At 48.2% G+C, this 20,396-nt stretch overlaps 1 protein-coding gene across 1 annotated transcript in view; it reads left to right on the forward strand.

Annotated features, from left to right (window-relative positions):
• The window catches only part of ASTN2 (astrotactin 2), a 357,490-nt gene that overhangs the window by 134,635 nt on the left and 202,459 nt on the right, over positions 1 to 20,396 (forward strand). The window contains exons 7-8 of the mRNA XM_054283890.1: positions 8,197 to 8,364; positions 19,729 to 19,813. Coding sequence (XP_054139865.1) covers positions 8,197 to 8,364; positions 19,729 to 19,813 — 253 coding nt within the window. The remainder of the gene's footprint in view (positions 1 to 8,196; positions 8,365 to 19,728; positions 19,814 to 20,396) is intronic.

Raw genomic sequence — 20,396 nt, forward strand, 5'->3', positions numbered from 1 at the left:
AATTGTTGGGACTCACAACAACTTCTCATTTTGGTTTTAATTAAATGTGTTGGTTTAAACTGTTTGTTTTAGACATCTCCTGCTCAATCTTCTGCAGCTCTTGGAGGTGACCGAGCATTGCCTCGTGCCCTCAGGGCACTCAGGATGTGCTGTATGTGTGCTCCACAGGGATGAGCCATGGGAGGTTGGGGACTGGCTGTGCCCCATCCCCTTTGGCAGAAAGGAGAAGCTGGACACACTCTCTGATTTTCAGGTGAAGCTCCCCAGGTTTGTACCAGGATGGAGAAAGAGATCTGGTCTCAAAGCTATTTCAGGTCATACTGGGTGGAGCTCTGAGCAATCTGGTCCAGTGGAGGATGTCCCTATCTGTGGGAAAGGAGTGGAACATGATGATCTTTAAGGTCCCTTCCAACTCAAAGTATTCTGTGACGCTGTGATCTTTTCAGGCTTTCAGAAAGATTCTGAATTTGGGGTCTCCCATGTTCACCAGCTGTTCCCAGATCCATATTCCCCTCTGAAATCAACAGAAGGAATTGGTTTAAAATATTTTTTTTCTTGTACTGTTTTCTCCTCCCAGGGTTTTTTGCTCTCAGGAGACCTGGGTCAGGGCTCTGACAGAAGCAACACTTTCTTGCAGACTCAGTGTCACGTCTGGCTGCTCCAGGCCCTGTGTGTTTCATGTAAGGTGGCCGTGTTTGGGGGCAGCTTTACAAATTGCATTTTATTCCAGCAGCTCGTAATCAGCAGGGTCACCTCGGTGCCTGTGTTACAGCTCACTCCTGCTCCCCTGTCTGCTTCCCTGGCAAGAAAATGCGAGCAAATGGCTGCAGTGTTACCAGACATGAACTCTAAATATTAACATCAATTTATGAACTGTATCAGCGTGGATCAAAGGGATTCCAAGACGGTTTTACAGCACGAACGCTCTTTGCATGAAGAACTAATCAGCTTCTGGAGGCTGAAGTACATCATGTTTATATCGTGCCTTTGACAGGCTGGTGAACCTGCTCAGCTGCTGCCCAGCTCCCCTGCCCTGTGCCTGCCAGAGGCATCCCCAGCTCCTGGGGCAGGGAAGCCAAATGTTCTTGCTTCTCCTCTGCAGGATTGAGTGGAGCAAAGCCAGCGGGATTGGCATTGGATTGGCGTTGGATTGGTGTTGGCATTTGGATGGCGTCAGCAGGTGTGACCGTGTTCACAGGGGTCGCAGGTTGAGGGAAGAGATGAGGATCTGACTCCATGTTTCAGAAGGCTGATTTATTATTTTATGATATATATTACATTAAAACTATACTAAAAGAATAGAAGAAAGGATTTCATCAGAAGGCTAGCTAAGAATACAATAGGAAAGAATGATAACAAAGGTTTGTGGCTCGGACTCTGTCTCAGCCAGCTGACTGTGATTGGCCATTAATTAGAAACAACCACATGAGACCAATCACAGATACACCTGTTGCATTCCACAGCAGCAGATAACCATTGTTTACATTTTGTTCCTGAGGCCTCCCAGCTTCTCAGGAGGAAAAATCCTAAGGAAAGGATTTTCCATAAAAGATGTCTGTGACAAGCAGGAGCTGCTTCAGAGCTGGGACATGTTGAATCCTGAGAGATGCCACCTCCCCACAGGGGTGGGCACCTGCTGAGCTTTACCAACACCATTTACCCTCTTCTTTGGGAGGGATGGCACATCTTTGATCAGCCAACCTGCTCTCCCTCCCATAGATGGAGATGCAAACATTGAATTCTGCATTCATACAACGACCTTATCACAGCTCCTCTGTGCTTTGTGATGTGATCAGATTTAGGCTGGATTTCCCTGAACCCTTTTCTGATATCTGGAGAGCATCACTGTTAGAGAGCCCCGGGCTGCAGCGTGGGAGTTGGGAGATGCAGAGCATTAAGATGATTTTTTTGGTTTTTTTTTTGAGGAGTCTCATTTCTGTCTCAGCCACTGCTGGCCCAGATGGCTTCTGAGGACAGAGATGTGCTCTTACCAACACCTCCACAATTTGTCTACAGCTGCCATGGGAGATCTCATGGCAGCATGAGCTTGACCACAAGGCAGGGTGGGCAGATTCCTTCTTGCTTAAGTTTAGGAGAAGTTGGCTGAGCCATCACCTCCTTATAAATACATTTGTTGTTTGTCAGGAGCTCAGCCCTGGAGAAATCAAGACTGACTGACAAGAAAACCCAAAGAGAGAGTGTGTCAGAATGATCAAGGCAGTGTAATTTAACACTTAAATTGTAGCCCTGCTCCTCCCACAGGAAAGGTGGTGCCACTTTGAGCTGTAATTGTGCACAGACATGTACTGCTAATTGACTTCTGCTGTGCCAGGGTGGAAAAGCTCTGGCAGGATTAATGGTGTTGCAAGGGGATGGAGGTCTCCAGGTTTGATCACCATTGGGTTGGGTGAGAGCCCATGGGTGCAGTTTGTGTGCTGAAAATACGCCCTGGAGTCAAGCACTGTGAGATATAAACTGTGAGTGCTTCAGTGAAGGAGGATTGAATGAAAGATGTGTCTATAGCCTTGTGCTGTTTTCTAACCTTTCTATTGTAACTTTCTGTTTAAGAATTACACCTTGTTCAATGAGAGAAATAGTTTAAAACAAAACGAGTGAAGAGGCTTGTCTTGGATTTTAACCTGGCATGATGCTGTTGCTGGATTCAAACCAGAATATAGAACTTAGAGTTTGACTTAAAACTATTTAAATTATCCCCAGATCACCTGGTTTTGCGCTGGGCAGGAGAGGGATGGTTAAGCTGAGCACTGTGTCAGTCTGTAGGTGCAGTCCTGCCCCAAATCACATTTCCTTGCCTAAGTCAGTACACGTGTGTCCTGGGCACCCAAAGTCTGTCCAGCTCTTTGGCATTTTCTGGGAGAAATTTCAGAAGCAGAAGTTTCCATGCCCTGGGCCCAGGACAGGAGAGGGAGAGCTGATCAAGGGGAAGAGCTGATAGGGGAGGAGTTGTCTCTTTGGGCAATGTTCTTTCAAGTTTAACAAGGGGGAAAAAAGATCTCTAAAGAAATCAAATAGGGTTATTCTTTGTACCTATAGAATGAAGCCAGAGGGATCATCTTTCCTCTAGTGTTTATAAAAACTATCTGTAACAGGATTAGAACTGTATGATAGCGTAGGGCTGGATACATTAATAGCAACCTATAGTATGACCTCCCATTGCTTCCCAACACAAAATACTAATTTTAGATGAAAAGGAGTTTTGTTGGCCAAGAAACAGTGAATGGACCAAAGATGACGAAAAAAGAGCAGAGGGAGGAATAAATAGATGTTCTTCAAAAAAAATTATATTTTGATCTTTTGCCTTGAAAAGAAAGAGAAAGGAAAAGCCAAACCCTTTTGGCTGCCTTTTGGGTGCTTTGTTCATTTCCCTTGTTAGATATCTCTTCTGAGCTGTTTTATCCTGTTGTGTTCTTGAAAATGATTTTTGAAATGTCAAAACTTCAAGCCTCTTTTGTCAGGGCTTAAGCAATTCCGCTGAACTTTGAAGGAGACCTCAGCATGAGAGACATGAACTTCTGATGCTGCTTTAACTCACCCAGCTTTGATCAGCGCTGGGGAGGGAACGGGGGGGGGGGAGTGGAAAACACACACACACAGAAACCCAAAACAAATCAATCCCCTGAGGGCTGCTGGACCTTGTGGAGCTGGGAGGGGGCTGGAGCTGTGTCCTGGTGTTCTCCACACTGCTCCATGGCATGGGCTGGCTTGTAATTCCAACAGCATTTGAGAGACATGTCCTGGTACAGGATATGGTATTTGCAGGGATTGCCCTGACAAAGGCAGGCATGATGAATCTGACTCCATGTTCTCAGAAGGCACTAATTTATTACTTTATTATACTATATTATATTAAAGAATACTATACTAACTATACTAAAGAATACAGAAAGGATACTTACAGAATGCTAAAAAAATAATAATGAAAACTCGTGACTCTTTCCAGAGTCCTGACACAGCTTGGCCCTGATTGGCCAAAGAGTGAAAACAACTCCCAGCAGAATCCAATGGAACAATCACCTGTGGGTAAACAATCTCCAAACACATTTCACATGAGCCCAACACAGGAGAAGCAAATGAGATAAGAATTGTTTTCCTTTTTCTCTGAGGCTTCTCAGTTTTCCAGGAGAAAAGTCGTGGGTGAAGAAATCGTGTTCAGGGAATGTGAATGCCACAGGTATGGGGTTCCTCAGAGGTGGTGCTGGGTGCAGAGTGGTCATTTTGTTTCTGTATTCACTTGGTTGGTTGATGGCTGCTTTACCCTGAGACCTGAACGTCTCCATTCAAGGGAGATTTCAGCAAGGCTTTGAGTGGGAAGTTGGAAATTTGTGTCTTGGAGGATGCCTGGGAGGTTGGCAGTGGGGACAGCAGGGTGGACAATCCCTCCTGTATCTTCAGAGTGTCTGTGCTGGGATCTGCTCTGGGGACTGCAGCTGAAGGGGGGCTTCACACCAGGTGTGGAGGTGATTTAGTAAGGTCTGAGGTCCTCAAGGAAGGTTTTAGGAGGCTGGTTTGTACTGGGTTCCACCCCCCTTAAGTCCCCCATCACTTCCCTTCCCTCCATCCAGAGACTGGAGTCGTGGAAAACAAATCCAGCTGATGTTCCCAGCAAGGTGTTTGAAACAGCTTTTGCTTGGAAAAAATGTTTGTTCTTGGTAGTTTCTAAAAGGATTTGTTCCTCAATGTACCCTTTCTGAGCTTTTCAAGGTGGTTCTGATATGTACACGATGGTGACTTTTGAAAAACTGTTTTCTCTGTGTGGATTCTTTGAAAGCGAAGAGAAAAATTTTGTGAAAAGGCTTTGAAATCATCAGAATTTTAGCTTTCAAAATATTTGTAAAGTGCCTTTTTCTGTTATTTATTTCACAGGCAAGCTATAAAGGGATCAAGGTTGGGGTGTTTGTTTGTTTGTTTGTGTTTTCAGTGGGAGAGAAGGTGATGAAGGTGTCTGTGAATGTCTCTCAAAACCTTGCCACACACTCAGCTTCAGAGATGTGAGAAGTTTCCTCGCTGGAAGTTGTTCCTTCCCTCCTCTGAAGAAGGAAAGGGAGGAAAAGAAAGGGGAGGAAGGAGGTAAAGGAGGAAGGAAACTAAAACCTTTAATTTCCCTGGGTTTGGGTTTTTCAGACTGAGGCAGAAAAACCTCCATTTTGCACTGAGCCTGAATTCAGGAATTCTGGATTGAGATGTTTTCACTGCTGGTTTTCAAAGAAACAAACAAACCAACCCCCATAAAAACCTGATAATGAGGATGATTTCTCAATCAGACTTACTAAAATCAAAATAAATAATTAATCTTCAAAATACCTGGGGCCAGGGAAAGGGGCTGGATCACAAGTCTGATGAGGAGCAACTGAGGGAGCTGGAGAAAAGGAGGCTTGGAGGAATCTTCTCACTCTCCACAACTCCCTGACAGGAGGATGGAACCAGGTGGGGTTTGGCCTTTTCTCCCAGGGAACATTTACGTTGAATATAAAGATTCTTTAGGTTGAATATAAAGATTTCTCTGATTTCTTCAGAGAAAAGGGTTGCCCAGCCCTGGCACAGCTTCCCAGGGCAGTGATGGAGTCCCCATTCCTGGAGGGATTTAAAAGGTGCATGGATGTGGCACTGGGGACATGTCCTGGTTGCCTTGGCAGAGGAACAGTGGGATTTGATGATCTGAGAGGTCTTTTCCACCTGAATGATTCCATTTTGGGGAGCTCCAGAGGTCACCCCTCCATCACCCACCTGCCCATGGAACAGATCCTGGACCAGGATCCTCTGCCACCTCCATCCCTCTGGGTACCAATGATGTGTCTGGTTTGTGTCGGGTTTACTTCTGTGACTTCCAAGCTGCATTTTAACCAGAAGTGGGGTTCATTAAGTAGGGATTTAATCAAGAGCTGCTGGTTTTGCTCTTCAGTCCTTGGGTGCAGAGGGAGTTGTCTGTAGCTGAGTCTCAAAACAACCCTACGTGCTTCCCAAGCCTTGCTCTTTATTAGGGAGCTGCGGAAATCAGGAGGAAAACAAAATTGACAGGTTACTACTTAGACACCTACATGTAAATAGTAAACACTCCCAAAGGGTGCAGGATGCATTTCTGTTTGGGAAAAGAAGCCAGCAATTGTTGTTATTGGTATGTAAGGCTATCTTTAAAAATTCATTGAAAAGAATAATTAGGGGATAAAACCACGTGGCTTTTAAGAAACTTCTTTGTGCTCAGTGTTTCTCTGCTTTGCAGTGGTGCTGGGGGGGTTTACCCAGTGATTTACTGCTGCCTTGTGCCTGATTGAGATGTATCCTGCAGCCTTGGTGGGGCAGCTCCTGCCTTGCTGTGTCTCTGATGTCTAATTCTCATTTGCTTGAGCAGTCAGCAGCTTGGCAGCCTCCACTGGCTTTGAGGGTAGACATGTGTCTGTGAATATGTTTATGGTATATAAACATTCTGAGTGTCAAAGAACCAAGTTTATGGGAAATTAGGGCTTGGATTTGGCTGGTGCTGAGATCTTGGGATGCCTTAAAATGAGGTCACTCACTGGGATGCTTGACTCGAGGCTCTGCTTGTTTTATCCTTTGCATGGCTAATGCGGTGCAGGGTGAGGGTGAGAAGGGCTCCCTCTTGCTAAGCATCAGGGATCCTCTTCCAAAGGAGACCCAGAGTTTGTGTTCGAGCAGGTTCACGTGGCGTGGCTGCTGCTGCAGGCTCATCGTCCTGCTTTTTTAATCTCTTGGCTTTCATCAAAGTAAGTTGGGCCTTCAAAGAATGGTGTCCCAGTCCTTTACTGAGGGCCATAAGCCTTACACTTTCATGACAACAGGCCCTGGATCTGTAGACTTGCTATCCCTGGGTAATCTCTGAGAAGGATTTCAACATTCAGACAGTGGTTGCAAATTTTGCCCACGTTGCATGTCCTCAGACTTAGTGCAGGATCCCACAGCAACCTTTCCACTACCTGGCAGTTCCCCTTGCCCACTCCTCCTTGCAGGTTTCTTCTCCCCTCTTTTTAGAGGCTTTTACCATGGTGAGTTTTGCAAAACACCACTTAATGGCAGAGGTTTTTGGGCTCCTCTCTGATCTGTGCAGCACTGTTATGGAGGCAGTCTTATAATCAATGTAATTGAAGATCAGAGTTAATGAGGACCTCTGTGCCTGCAAAATCCCCCAAGCGATGCTGGGCCTCAGATGTTAGATAAGGAAATGATTGGGCTGAACTGAAAATCTATTTGGCTAATTAGATGATGCATATTCCCAGATGCCAGTGGGGAAAAATACATTTCGCAAAATAAAGAAGCATAAGATTTTGTAAGAAAATATTTTTGGCAGGAATTTGCTTGTAACTCACAGGAGGGAGAGGGTGGGGGAGTGTCTGGTATGAGATAACTCACACAAGAAGTTGTGTGTTGGGCCAATCCACTCACCTTCCACACAAGGTGAACAGGCCCTGCTGCTGCTGCCCACCTGTGCCCTGAGCTCCAGGTGCCTCCAGGACAATTCCTCCTTGATGCTCTGCTTACAGATCAGAATAATTGCACTGGTCCTCATTTCTGCAGAGACCTGGGAATCAAATCCCAGTAGTGCAAGGGCAGAGGAGCTGGTGGTCCATTTGCTGGAGCATGTTGCTGTGGAGAAAAATGGTCAAATGAAGTTATTTGGGACCAGCTGTCAGTGATGTTGCAGACATCTTTTATGAAAAATCTTTTTTTTTTAGGATTTTTCCTCCTGAGAAGCTGAGAGGCCTCAGGAACAAAATGTAAACATTGATTATCTGATGCTGTGGAATGCAACAGGTGCATCTGTGATTGGTTTGTGTTGGTTGTTTTTAATTAATAGCTAATCACAGCTCAGCTGGCTCGGACAGAGAGTCCAAGACAGCTGCCTTTGTTATTATTCTTGCTTATTTTATTTTGAGCTAGCCTTCTGATGAAATCTTTTCATCTCTTATTTTAGTATTGTTTTAATGTAATATATCATAATATAATAAATCAAACTTTCTGAAACATGGAGTCAGATCCTCGTCTCTTTCCTCAGCCTGAGACCCCTGTGAACATGGTCACACAGTGAACTCATTATTATTTTACAGATCTTGTCATCACAGCAGCTCCTGAAGAGTACAGTGCTCTGATGTTGGGCCAAAATGCACATTTGGGGGTTTTCTTTCAGATTTCCGCACTCACACACTTTTTTCCCCTTCCCCACAGGGAGCAGCTTCGTTGTGAGTGAGGGCAGCTACCTGGACATCTCTGACTGGCTGAACCCAGCCAAGCTGTCCCTGTACTATCAGATCAATGCCACGTCCCCCTGGGTGAGGGATCTCTGTGGACAGAGGACCACTGATGCCTGTGAGCAGCTCTGTGACCAGGACACAGGTAAGAGAAGCTGGGGGAGAGGGAAACCCTTGGAAAGCTCAGAGATGTGAGGGAGAAGGTCTGTCACTGGGTATTTTGATGGCTCAGTTCTGCTCTAGCCTGGTGGTAGGCATGGGGACTGAGGGGTGCTAGCAGGGTCACAAAGTGGCGACCTCTATTAGCAAAATGTGAAGAAGATGGGCACAAGATGGGGATTTGGAATGGTGGATCTTCCAGTTCTCTGGTGTGACAGCTGCAGGAATGTGGAGTTTTTCTGCTTCTCAATTGGGTTGTTCTGCTGTCCAGTCTGGAAAATGTGAATTTACCCCATCTCCATCCCTCTTCTGGCCATTTTCACTGCAGAGCACCACAATTCCCAGTAGTTCCTGCTCCTGCCTGGTGCTTACCTAGGTTGGATGTGTCCTCCAGCCCTTCCTGGTGGAGTTGTGAGCTCTGCCATCCTTCCTCATCTCTGATGAGAGTTCTGCTGAGCTGTTCTGCTGGTGTGCAACTCCTGCCTGTGGAGCAGCAGCCAGCCCTGCTGGGAGCCAGCTGTGGGGCTGGCCAAAGGACAAGTGTCACCTTCCCCTCTGTCTTTGTTGGGTGACACATGGGAGTGCTGCAGTCTGCAGTGAGCCAAGAACACTGAGCACAGCAGACAACACAGGGTGACAGGACCTTGCACAAGAGGGTGGCTTGGGGACTGTGCTGGGTTTTTGTGCTGTGACTCACGAGTGGCTCATCAGCCTTGGGCTGGATGCCTTCTTGGTGGTGTGCAGACAAGTGTCCCTGTGATCCTGCTTTACTGAGTGTCTGAAGAGCACCCAAACCCCATCTCCTTGCAGAGAGGTGCCATCCCAGCTCAGTCCCAGCTCTCCTTGTGAGCCATGAGCTTCTTTCACCCCATGTGTGTATGAGATTCATGGCTGCAGGTAAGGATGTTGGTGTCTGGCTCTGCCAGAGGGTTTAAAGGATGGCTCACTGTGGAGAAGTCTTTTCCTAAGCCTCCCAAAGCCCCTGACTGTCATAGTACATGGATTAGAACAAGAAATCCTTCAGAGTCATGGGGTGCTGGAGGTGACCCTGTTCTCATCCCTCCCTGCTCAGCTGAGATGCAAATACTGAGCTTGGTCTTACAAACTAATTTTCCTGGTCAAGACAATCTTCTCCACTTAGTGTTCCTGTTCCTCAAGGCTTGTCTGCATGGCTGCAGCAGGAGGGTGATGCTGCATGAATTCCCTGTGTAGACAGCCCTGGGCATCACTCAAAGGCCCAAGCAGGGCTGGGAGGTGCCAACAGCCACGCTGACAGATGGAGGTGGTGCAGGAGGAGGCTCTCCTTATCCAGATGTCACAGAGCAGAAGGATTTTTTGTTCCAGGCATTAGCAATACACAGCCACCTCAGTGGGAGAGGGGAGGTGCATTCGGCTGTCCCCTGGTTCAGAGGAGAGAAACAGCTCTGCCTCCAGCAGAAACCACAAGGACACTGTATGGAGCCAGAGCATGACTGCCCTGCTGGAAGAGCCCTGTGGCTCCCCTGGCCAGCCCCATCCTTGGCAGGGAGCAGGGCTGGCTGATCCTGCCGTGGCCTCGGTTGTGAGGAGCTGCTGCTCTGCCCTGCCAGCCCAGCTGCTGCTCCTGCTGTGACCCCGGCTCCCAGAGCAGCTTGTCACTCCTGCTGGATGCCCCACGCTCGAGCAGGATGTGTCAGATCTGGTTTGCAGGGAAGGGAGAGATGCTCATTATCCCGGGAGTTGTGCTGGAGCTGAACCTCGGCAGCTGCTCTGCGTTCCCTGGTGCCCGTGGTCCCTGCCTGCCCAGGGTGAGGGCACAGCAGCTGCATCCCAGCCCTCAGGGCCCTCTCCTGAAATCTGTCCTTGGGTTTCTGTTGGGGAAGATGAAACAGGAAAGCCTCATAAATATGATTGTCCGGCAAAAGAATTTGAGAATATGGAAACCATAAACGAGACTGAAATGAAAGCAAGCTTTGAGATACCTCAGTTACTGAACAACTGGAAAACAATGGTGTGGCCAGCTGAAGGTAATCCCCTTTTGATGGAACAACACCCTCTGCTTGCAGACAGGCCCAAGGGTCAGAGCAGACCCTACAGCTTGGCAGAAGGGGCCCAAAGAGGAGTTTTTAGGGTTTAAAATGTAACACAATATGGTAATGTAGTGATTCTTGTAGGATATATGTAAACGCTATAGGATTTGTATGTTGTACTAGATTGGTTAGTGAGAATTAGAATATTCAACACAGAAGATGATTTATTTTATTGTAACCTCGCTCTCTTACCCCCTTTTTACTCTCTTATACTTTTACTCTCTTACCCTTTTACTCTCTCACCCTCTCATCCTCTCTCCCCCTCTCTTCTCTCATTCCTGCTCTGAGCTGTGGCTGGCAGCTCCCAGCAGGGCCCTGCACCCAGGCCCTTTGCAATAAACCCTAAGTTCCACACCTGGCTGCAGAGATCTCTCGTCTCTATCCTGACCATCCTTCCCCCTGACACTCCTACAGGCTTCTTCCTCCCCCCTCCAACCTGGCAGTGTGCACCTGAATGAAACAGATTTTTTCTCCTGTTTCTGCCAGCTGGATCCTCATGGATCGAGCAGGACTGGCTGATGGGGCTGCTGCCCTTCATAGCCTAAATCTAAAGCTCCTTTAAGAGGCCCAAACTTCACTGAAATTAGGCCTTTGGAAGTACCTGCTTGACCCTGTACCCCAGGACATAACCCTGTGCACCATGTCTGTTCATCACCATTGATCAGCCTTTAACTGGGGAGAAGTTTCCCCTCCAGGCTGAGGCAGACTGTAACCCCATGATACACTGCATGTACTTTCAGATTTATTTTTATTAATGTCGTTCTATTTTTAAGGGTGATTTATTTTTATCACCATGAGAGAGGAAGACCTGTGGTTTTATGGCAGCACATAAATCCTGTCTGGATTTCAACCTTTTCGGGTCAGGGATTTTATCCTCTCTGTGAGCATCCCAAGCGATGGGTGCCAGGGATTCCCCTGCCCTCTGCCTTCTCAGGCTGGACAGAGCATCCATGAGAATGATGGACTGAAGTTTGTCCTCTCTGGAGGCTGAAAGCCTTCAAATTGCCCCTGTGAAGAGCAGCAGAGCCAGCATTGAAGTCCTCCAGTCTCGGGTTGCTGTTGATAATTGCTGCCCTGAGATGTGCAGGATGTCTCTGTTTCGGCCCGTGCAACTGAAGAACGAGCCTGGACTCTTCACTTTTCGGTCTTGAGGTTGTTTATTAATTCTTATCTATAACATTTTCTTTCTGCCCAGCCGAGGTCTGCTCAGCAGGGCAGCCACAGGCACTCTGTGTTGTCCTTTATACTGCAAACTACATATAACATATTTACACTTAATTCCCAATACCCATCACCTGTGTTAGACAGTGCACTTCTACTCTAAACCAATCCCAAAGTGCCAACATCACTGCAGAAAATGGAGACCAAGAAGAAGAAGAAGAAAGGCTGGACATGCCCAAGTTCCTCCATCTTGTCCCCATAACCCCCATGCCAAAAATCCTAAAATCTACATTTTCACCCTACATATTTCACAGATCATTCACCTGTGATCATTTTGTTATTACACTATTCAAACCTGTGTGACTTTCATGTCCTCATACAAAGCTGGTAACTTGCTCCAGGGGTCACAATCAAATCCCCAGGTGCTCGGGGCTGTGTGCCAGGGTCTCTGAGCCCCCCAGTGGGGTCCCAGCAACTCTGGACACCCAGAGGGATGCACTGAGCTCTGACACTCCAGCACATTTATGACTAATCTGCCTTCAGCCATACCCATGGCAGTGTGGATCTGCCTTGTCCCAGGCTCCCTGGGATGTGGACAGACCTCTGTGGGCAGGATCCTTAGTGGCAGTGCCATGGGCTCCAGGCACATCTTCGGACAGAGAGCCCCAGGTGACTCATGCTCTCTCTGGTGACACTCAAGCCCAGCACATTCTTTGGGTTGGAGTTTGAGGTGGGATTTGTCTGCACAATATATTGACATGTCACCCTGGACGCTCACTATCCCTTCAGTGTGGAGAATAATTCCCAGTGAAAACAGAGGCTCTGAAACACTAGGAAATGCCAAGATCCACTTTGTTGCCTGACCTTAATTTGCCTTCCCTTGCGTCTCTGTCGTGTGACTCACTGTGTAATTAAATGATTGCTGCCCCCCTGACAAATCTGAAACCTGTGTTGTGAAGCCCCAGCTCATCAGAGCGTTTCAGAGGGAGCACTGACATCTGCACACGAGCAAAATGTCATCTCCCTCATCCCTCCTGCCTTGGAAACAGCCAGCCTGGTTGGTCTGACTGCAGACCCAGAGACAAATGGGCGCTGCTGGGATGTGACACGGTGACCATGCCCAGCTGCCACATCAGATGGGACAGGCAGGATGGGCTCCTTGGCTGGAGATGCTCAGCCAAAACTCCCCATCCTCCTGGCAGGTGCTGCCTGTGCTGTTTGAGGCCAGAACAGGGCAGGTTTGTTGTCTTGTGGGACTGGCTGTCAGCTCTCCTCACTCTCCATATTTTGAAGAGCTGTGGGAGCGCTGCTGGTGCTCCTGCTCGTGCCACGCTCTGGGATGCCCCTGGGTACAATCCAGGAGTGCTTGCTGCCTCGCTGGCCTCCCTCACCAGCCTCCATGAGAGCAGCCCTTTCCAGCAGCATATGCAAATCCTGATTTGTGAGCACAATTACCTGCTTTGTATGCACAAAACCCATCCACTTGCACATTCTGTGGGCATTGCTGAAGAGACCTGCTGGAGAATCAGTCCCTCAGGGCCAAATGCTGGAAGAAACAGCCTCTGATTTTGTGCTGTCAGGCTTGCTGGAGCAGTGGCATAAATGAGATGGATAGCTACCTTGATTAGCAGGTGCAAATGTGTTGAATTTTTTTTTCCCCCATCTATAAATCAGGCTTTTCTTCATCAAAATTCTCACATTGCATCCACAATTGGTAGCCCTCCCCCAGTCCCCAAAGCACGAGCTTGAAAGAACCAGATGAAATGTAGTAGCAAAGGTTCTTTTCTGGAAATTGGCAGGAGGAGATATATAAAAAAAAAAAAAAAAAAAAAAAAAAAAAGAAGAAGAAAAGGGTTTCCATCATCATCCAAATAGGCCAGTTTGTCACCAGAGCCACAGATGGTACTGCTGTCTGGGTAGGACAGGGGTGTGTTGTGGGCAGGAGGCAGATGAAAGTCATTTTACACAGAGCTGTTTTTTTTTTTTTAAGGGCAACCTGTTAAGGGGATTTGGAGGTTGCAGAGCTGAGCATGTAAATCAGGAGATGACCAACCTTGCTGAGGGTGTGTTTGTGTTTATGGAAACAGCCACCCCTTCCTATAGTTCAATTTAATACCATGCAGGTTCTGTGCACACCGAGTAATATTTGTTTGTTCTTGTGCTCCTCTGCTATTTTTGCTGTTTCCCGGTGCCTTTATTGACTCAGACTTTTATAGGACGAGGTTCTGTCTCTCCAAGGTATGGAGTTTAATAACTTGGTCAAAACCCATGTAATATGCCATTCCTTTTCCTGTGGTGACACAGCTTGCCTCGTGCACCAAGCAGGGCAAGAGGCAGTTAACTCCCAAGCTAATTTAGCTCCAGGCTGGAGTGTTATACATAAACAGCAATCAAAACTCGTGCCTGCCAGGGGCCGAGTTAAGGTTATCTCTGCTGTCTTTGCACTCTCATTTTCTGCCATTAGAGTGTTTAATCCTGCAGCTGCTAATGTTCTTGTAATGGCATTTTTTGTGCTTGTCTAAAGAGCATAGGGAGGAGGGAAGAGGGATGGGTTTTGCTGTATGGAGCTGCTCCTGAACCCATCCCGCTGACTGGTGCTGCATCCAACCGGTGCTGCAGGGGCTTCTTATCACTGGCCAGGGTCTCTGTACAAACCACAAATGGGACGGGGCTGCTGTGGAATGTGCCTTGAGCTGTTTTATTTTCCAGCATCAGCCTCATTACATGGTGATGACAATGGGAAGAAGCCAGCAGCTCACATCCCAGGCAGCAGACAAAGAATTTAATGTTACAACTCACTTTATAAGTTTTTTGACCAATCACACAAAGCAAAAGCACACTGACAGTAGTTCCATCCAACCACTATAAGCACAGGTACCTTTGGTTAAAACACTGCTTGCTTATTTCAAATACAATACCTGCTTGTGAGCCTTAAAACACAACACACAGAGCTCCATTATTAAGCTTCAAATTTCCTACTAGATAAACTTTTCTGTAGCTTAGGGAGTTATTCTAGACAAGCGTTAATACACAGACCATTGTTCTATATTTCCTTGCTTTTCTACAGTTTAAATAAATTTTCTGCTGACCAATCTCAGGGCTGCTGCTTAGCTCTAATCACAGTTCTACTGTCTCTGAGGCCTGCCTTTTGCAGCTTTCCCAAAACCATCTGATTTTGTGGATTCCCACAGCTTCTCACTCTTCCATGGCCAGCTCTGGGGCAGTGCCCAGCCCAGAAGGTGACAGCTGTGCCACCCTCAGGACCTCTCTGCTTCCTTGCATCAGCTCATGTGTTCCCTGCAGGTGCTGTGTAGGAGCTGAGCAGATGATAATGAGAATTAAATCCATGCAGAGCTTAAACTCAGGCACAATCCTTGGAGGTTAAGCTTGCACTTAGGTGCTGTGATGGATGAGGGTGAGGAGGGTGACTTGCAGCAGGGATGGAGGAGGGATAACTGTCAAATTCACTCCAGGTGTTCCGTCCATGCTCTGTGCCAGGCCAGCAGGGCAGGAGCCACTTTCTTTGTCTTGTTCCTAGAGTTCTAAGCTGCTTCTGGATAAGTTGCATTTCTCATCAGGTTGAAGCAGGGGCTCAGGTTTGGAAACGCCATCCCTGAAGAGCAGGAACAGCAGGGGTCAGGGGTAGAAAAGGAGCTTTTCACAGAGCTTTACTGGGAGGCTGGGAACGTGGTGCTGCAGCTCTGAGGCTCAGTGGCACTGAGGATGCTCTGCTGGGTGTGTGTGTCCAGAGAGGAGTGGACACAAAAGCTGTGGCTGAGCTCTGTATCCCTCTGGGTGGGAGAGGCAGCCCTGAAATGAGTGTGAGTGTCTTTGTATGATGCTCACACAGCTGGGAAGGTGTGTGTTTATACCCCACAGCCTTTGGGATCAGGCTGCCACCCCAGCTGGGGTCTGGACTTGCCCCCAGCTCGTACCTGTGCAGCTGGGGCACAGCAGGGCACTCCTGCAGGACAAGGATGAGTTCCTGGAGGTGCTGCCAGGAGGGAATCAGGGACATCAGCAGTGCCAAGAGAAGGCTGACAAGCAGCAGCTTTGCTCCACCACTGCCAGAGCTCCTCCAGCTCCTTAAATGACAGTGCCAGTGACAGCACAGAGCAGCTTCCCTGGGAGCACAGGGACTCTGGGAGTCTCCATTCCTGCTGTGCACTGGGTGGGTGGATTAGGGGGATTCTTGCAGCATTATCACCAAAGATCACTCTCTCCATAATGAGGCTAACAGGCTTATCCTGGCAGGCTGATGGTTCATCCTGCAGCCCTGCTCTGCTGCTCCCAGGCCCTGTGGGGATGGGCAGAGAGGGTGTGGGTGCAGTGTGAGACCCCATTCCAGCAGAAGCAGAGTGTAGTGAAGGAATAGTTCAGCAACTTCCAGCTTTTCTATATAAAAAAGAGAGCTAAACCCTCTACTTGTTTAATAACACACTGGAAATGCATTATTGGACTTCCAGAGCTGAGCACTGGGGACCTGCCCTCATTTATGCTGAGTGAGCAGTGATGCTTCCTTTGGCTGGAACAGCTGAATGATTGCCATGGATTATCCAACCTGGTTTGTGCTTCTGAATCCAAAGGCAGGGGAAGGACTGTGCATGGCAGGGTGCAGGGTGGTGGCAGTGGGAGCAGGATTCTTGTCCTGGGCGTTGGTAGATCCTGATTCATTTGTGCTCCTGCAGCAGCTGAACGTTACACAGAGGCGTGTGCAGGACCTGTGGAAATTGCATCCAGCTCCAGGTGCACTTACTTGTCAAACTTGGTTACTTTGGTTGACTTTGGCTTCAAGCTCAGCTTGAATCCTAACTCAGCTGCAGCAGGGCTGAGTGGATAACTGTGTCCATCTCAGATGCAGTTGCTTTGAACAAAACCTCTTTAGTTTGGCCTTTTGATGGTTTCATTTATTTTAGCAGCATGTTGAAAAATACATCCTAAAGAGGGCTTGGAGGTATGGAGCCCTGTTCCCCCCACTCCAGGCACTTTATCAGGAGTTTTTCATTCCATGGGGAATCAGCATCCTCCCTGGCTCAGCATTGTCTGTGGGAAGCATGGGGACAGACTGAAAATAACAAAGTGGTTTGGGGGGCCAAAGAAGGAAGGTGGATGCTGTTGGGGAGAGGGCAAAAGCTCCTGTAAGAGCACAGCAGGTTCTGCTGAAATTTTTTGGAAGCCTCACTAATTGTCAGTTCATGGTTCTTGACAGAGGAATACATCCTAAAACACCTGACCTGAGGTGATGGAGTCCTCTGTATTCCAGCACTCAGCTGATCCTGTTCTGGGAGCTGTCCTATCCAATTTCCAAACCCTGCCCAAGGGGTGTAGATCACCCTGGGAAACCTGTGGAAAGCTGATCCCCCCTCTCTCCTGCCCTGGATCTCCTCCCCAGCTGGTGGCACCACTTGCCCTCTCACTTACTGAAATAAACCTCCCAATAAACCTCCCAATAAAGTCTTGAGCACCGGCTGTAGCTGCTGAACGTCCAGGATTGGAGTCGATAAAATCAATATTTCCCCTGGTTGATAGAGTTCCTCCTTGTGATGCCAAACTGAAGGAGCAGTAAACAAGCCAGCAGTCAAAATAAACCCTCCTGCACCGTGGCAAAGGGGTTCCCCACCCAGCACCCCCAGCCACAGATATGGGGAAGGGTTTGAGCCATGGGATGCTGACCTCTGTTGGTGTTTTTTTATTTTCTTGCTCTAATTTCCGTGGCAGGAGCCGAGAGTCAGGCAGTGCCCCAAGACTCCCAGCTCTGCTTCGCAAGCACTTTGAGATGTCTCTCATTTGCAGAGCACATATTTGTTATGTAATAAGCACCAGGAATTAATGATCCACAGCCCGGCTGGGGAAACTTGCGTACTAAGCACCCAAGGAAAAAATAACTTTTCTTTTTTTAAAATCACTGATGGAGCCATTAGGACCTGTGTTTTCCTGCGCTGAGACCGCCCCAGCCCCCAGGCAGGGCAGAGCTGAGCAGGGCCAAGCGCTGCCATCCCTCTCCCAACTCTTTCCCTTTGGAGCAGCAATGTTCCTGCCGCTCCTGTTATGAATCATGAGGTTAGCAGCTTTTGACAGATCATAAATCAGTGCTTCCAAGTCGCTAGGACAAATCCCAGGACATTTAATCTTTAATATTAGACGCGTTTGAGGCAGTGAATATTTCATGAAGGTGCTGTTGCATTTTAGCACATCATTAGCCGTCTCTTCCCGCCCCCCCCCCCCCCCCCCCCCCCCAACTCTTTCCTTTTTTTGCTGCCTCTCCCTTCCCAGGCGTCTCTTCCTCAAAAAAATCTCAGTGGTTGAATCCCCATCTCGCTCCCTCCTGACAATAAAGCTCTTTACTGTAATCCTTGTGAGGCATTTTAAGATCTTGCTTAAGGAGGAGCAGGCAGGTAGCTGCCACTCTGCCTTGCCACTGTGAGGGGGGGGTCCCCACGTCCCCAGCATCCTCCCCATGTCCCCGCCTCAGCTGTGTTTACAGCTCAGCTTTGCTGCACTCTCAGGCACGACGGGGAGAGGAGGGGAGGGTGGGGGGGAACACTGGCAGCAGCTTGTAGCAGGAACTCCACGTGCAAATCCAATTAATCTTTTGATTTTGCTGTTTCTTGCTCCGGGTTATGTATTTCTACCAAGCACTGAATCAATTTGGGCCAAGTGTGGGTTTCTGGTGTGGGAAATGTCTTCTCCTGCTGGCAGAGAGCACAGGGGAGCAGGGCTGAGAGCCCCTCCACTGTGGGATGGGGGAACAGCATGGGAACTGTCTCGGGAGGGTGGAATTTGGGGGTTCTGCACCTTTCAGTGAGAGTTTGGGCTGCAGGAGACTCTGCTCTGTTGTCCTGGTGCCAGGTGGCAGAGCAGAGTTGGGAAGGGGATGTGGGATGGGTTTGTGGTGCCCACCTTGGGCATTGCACAGGGGAGACATTGGAAGGTGAAGATCCCTGCTGAGATATGAACCCCTGGCTGCAGGACTGCACAGGAACACGGGTTAAGGACAGACCTTCTGCATCATGAAACCCCACCCCCAGCTACATCATGTGGGCTGTATAATCCTCTCAATGAGAGTACCTCCTATAGTGGATATTTTTGCCCCCAGCAAGGGTAGAGAATGATGCAGCAGACTACATCTTATCAGAAGGCTAATTAATTACTTTATTATACTATATTACTCTATACTATATTATATTACATGTAAACTGAATCTACCAAGCACTCAACTGTACAGAATCTCGTGACTGTCCCAACAGTCCTGACACATACACTCTTGGCCCTGACAGGCCAGGGAAACAAAACAACATCACTTTGGGTAAACAATCTCCACATTGCATTCTACTTTGGCACAAACACAGGCACAGCAAATGAGATAAGAATTGTTTTTCCTTACTCTGAGGTTCAGAGAACGTGAAACCCAGAAATACTCTTGGGTTGAATTGTGCCTTGATCTTCTCTGTGAAGAGAAATGTGGCGACAAACCGTGGGTTTCTTACAGCTTTCTGTCGCAGACATCTTTTATGAAAAATCCTTTCCTTAGGATTTTTCCTCCTGAGAAGCTGGGAGGCCTCAGGAACAAAATGTAAACAATGGTTATCTGCTGCTGTGGAATGCAACAGGTGCATCTGTGATTGGTTTCATGTGGTTGTTTCTAATTAATGGCCAATCACAGCCCAGCTGGCTTGGTCAGAGAGTCTGAGTCCTTTGTTATCATTCCTTCTTCTTCTATTCTTAGCTAGCCTTCTGATGAAATCCTTTCTTCTATCCTTTTAGTACAGTTTTAATGTAATATATATAATAAAATAATAAATCAAGCTTTCTAAACATGGAGTCAGATCCTCATCTCTTCCCTCAACCGAAGACCCCTGTGAACACTGTCACAGCTTTCCACATCTCCTTCGGGTTAGCTGGTGTGAAGTTTTCTGGGTCTCCCAAGAGGTTGGGGGAGAATAGACCCAGGGAGACGAGTAGGGAAAGTATTGGTGCAAATCCTTCTCCTCCACACCTCCTGGGGGCATCGGGATTCCAAAGCGCTCCAGAGGAGGGCAGCGGGGGAGGAGGGCCTGGCTCTGCAGTGACTGCCATGCTGTGGGGCAGAGCCATCTCACCCTTTGCCTGCTCTGTCCTAGGAGAGTGCAGCTGCCACGAAGGGTACGCGCCGGACCCCGTGCACCGGCACCTGTGTGTGCGCAGTGACTGGGGACACAGCGAGGGGTGAGTGGGGACACGGGGCTGGGGCGCCCTGCCCTGGCCTTGGCTTGCGGCGTCTCGCCATGGCTGACAGGGCCGGGCCTGGTTAGAAATGGGCAAACTTTGCTGGATTTCTCCAAAGCTGCCAGCAACTAGGACCCTGCAAGTCCTTAGAGCCCCAGATGTCACCTTTTAACTGATCCCCAGACCCTGGGGAAATGTCTTCTTTTTCACACGGAAAATGGCCTCCGTTTGTGGCATCTCGCCCTGACCAACAGGGCAGTGCCTGGTTAGAAATGGGCAAACCTTGCTGGATTTCTCCAAAACTAAAGCTGCCAGCAACTAAAACCCTGCACATCCTTAGAGCCCCAAAAAGCACCTTTCAGTTAATACCCAGGCCCTGGGGAAAGGGCTTATTTTTCCCACAAAAAATGGCCTCCATTTGCAGCATCTCATCCTGACTGACAGAGTGGCGCCTGGTTGGAAATTGGCAAACTTTGCTGGATTTCTTCAAAACTAAAGCTGCCAGCAACTAGGACCTTGCAATTCCTTAGAGCCCCAGACGTCACCTTTCAACTGATCCCCAGACCCTGGGGAAATGTCTTCT

Source organism: Melozone crissalis, unplaced genomic scaffold (genome assembly GCF_028551555.1).
Source record: "Melozone crissalis strain CALT ecotype California unplaced genomic scaffold, PUWL_Pcris_2 ptg000041l_1, whole genome shotgun sequence".
Taxonomy (NCBI): domain Eukaryota; kingdom Metazoa; phylum Chordata; class Aves; order Passeriformes; family Passerellidae; genus Melozone; species Melozone crissalis.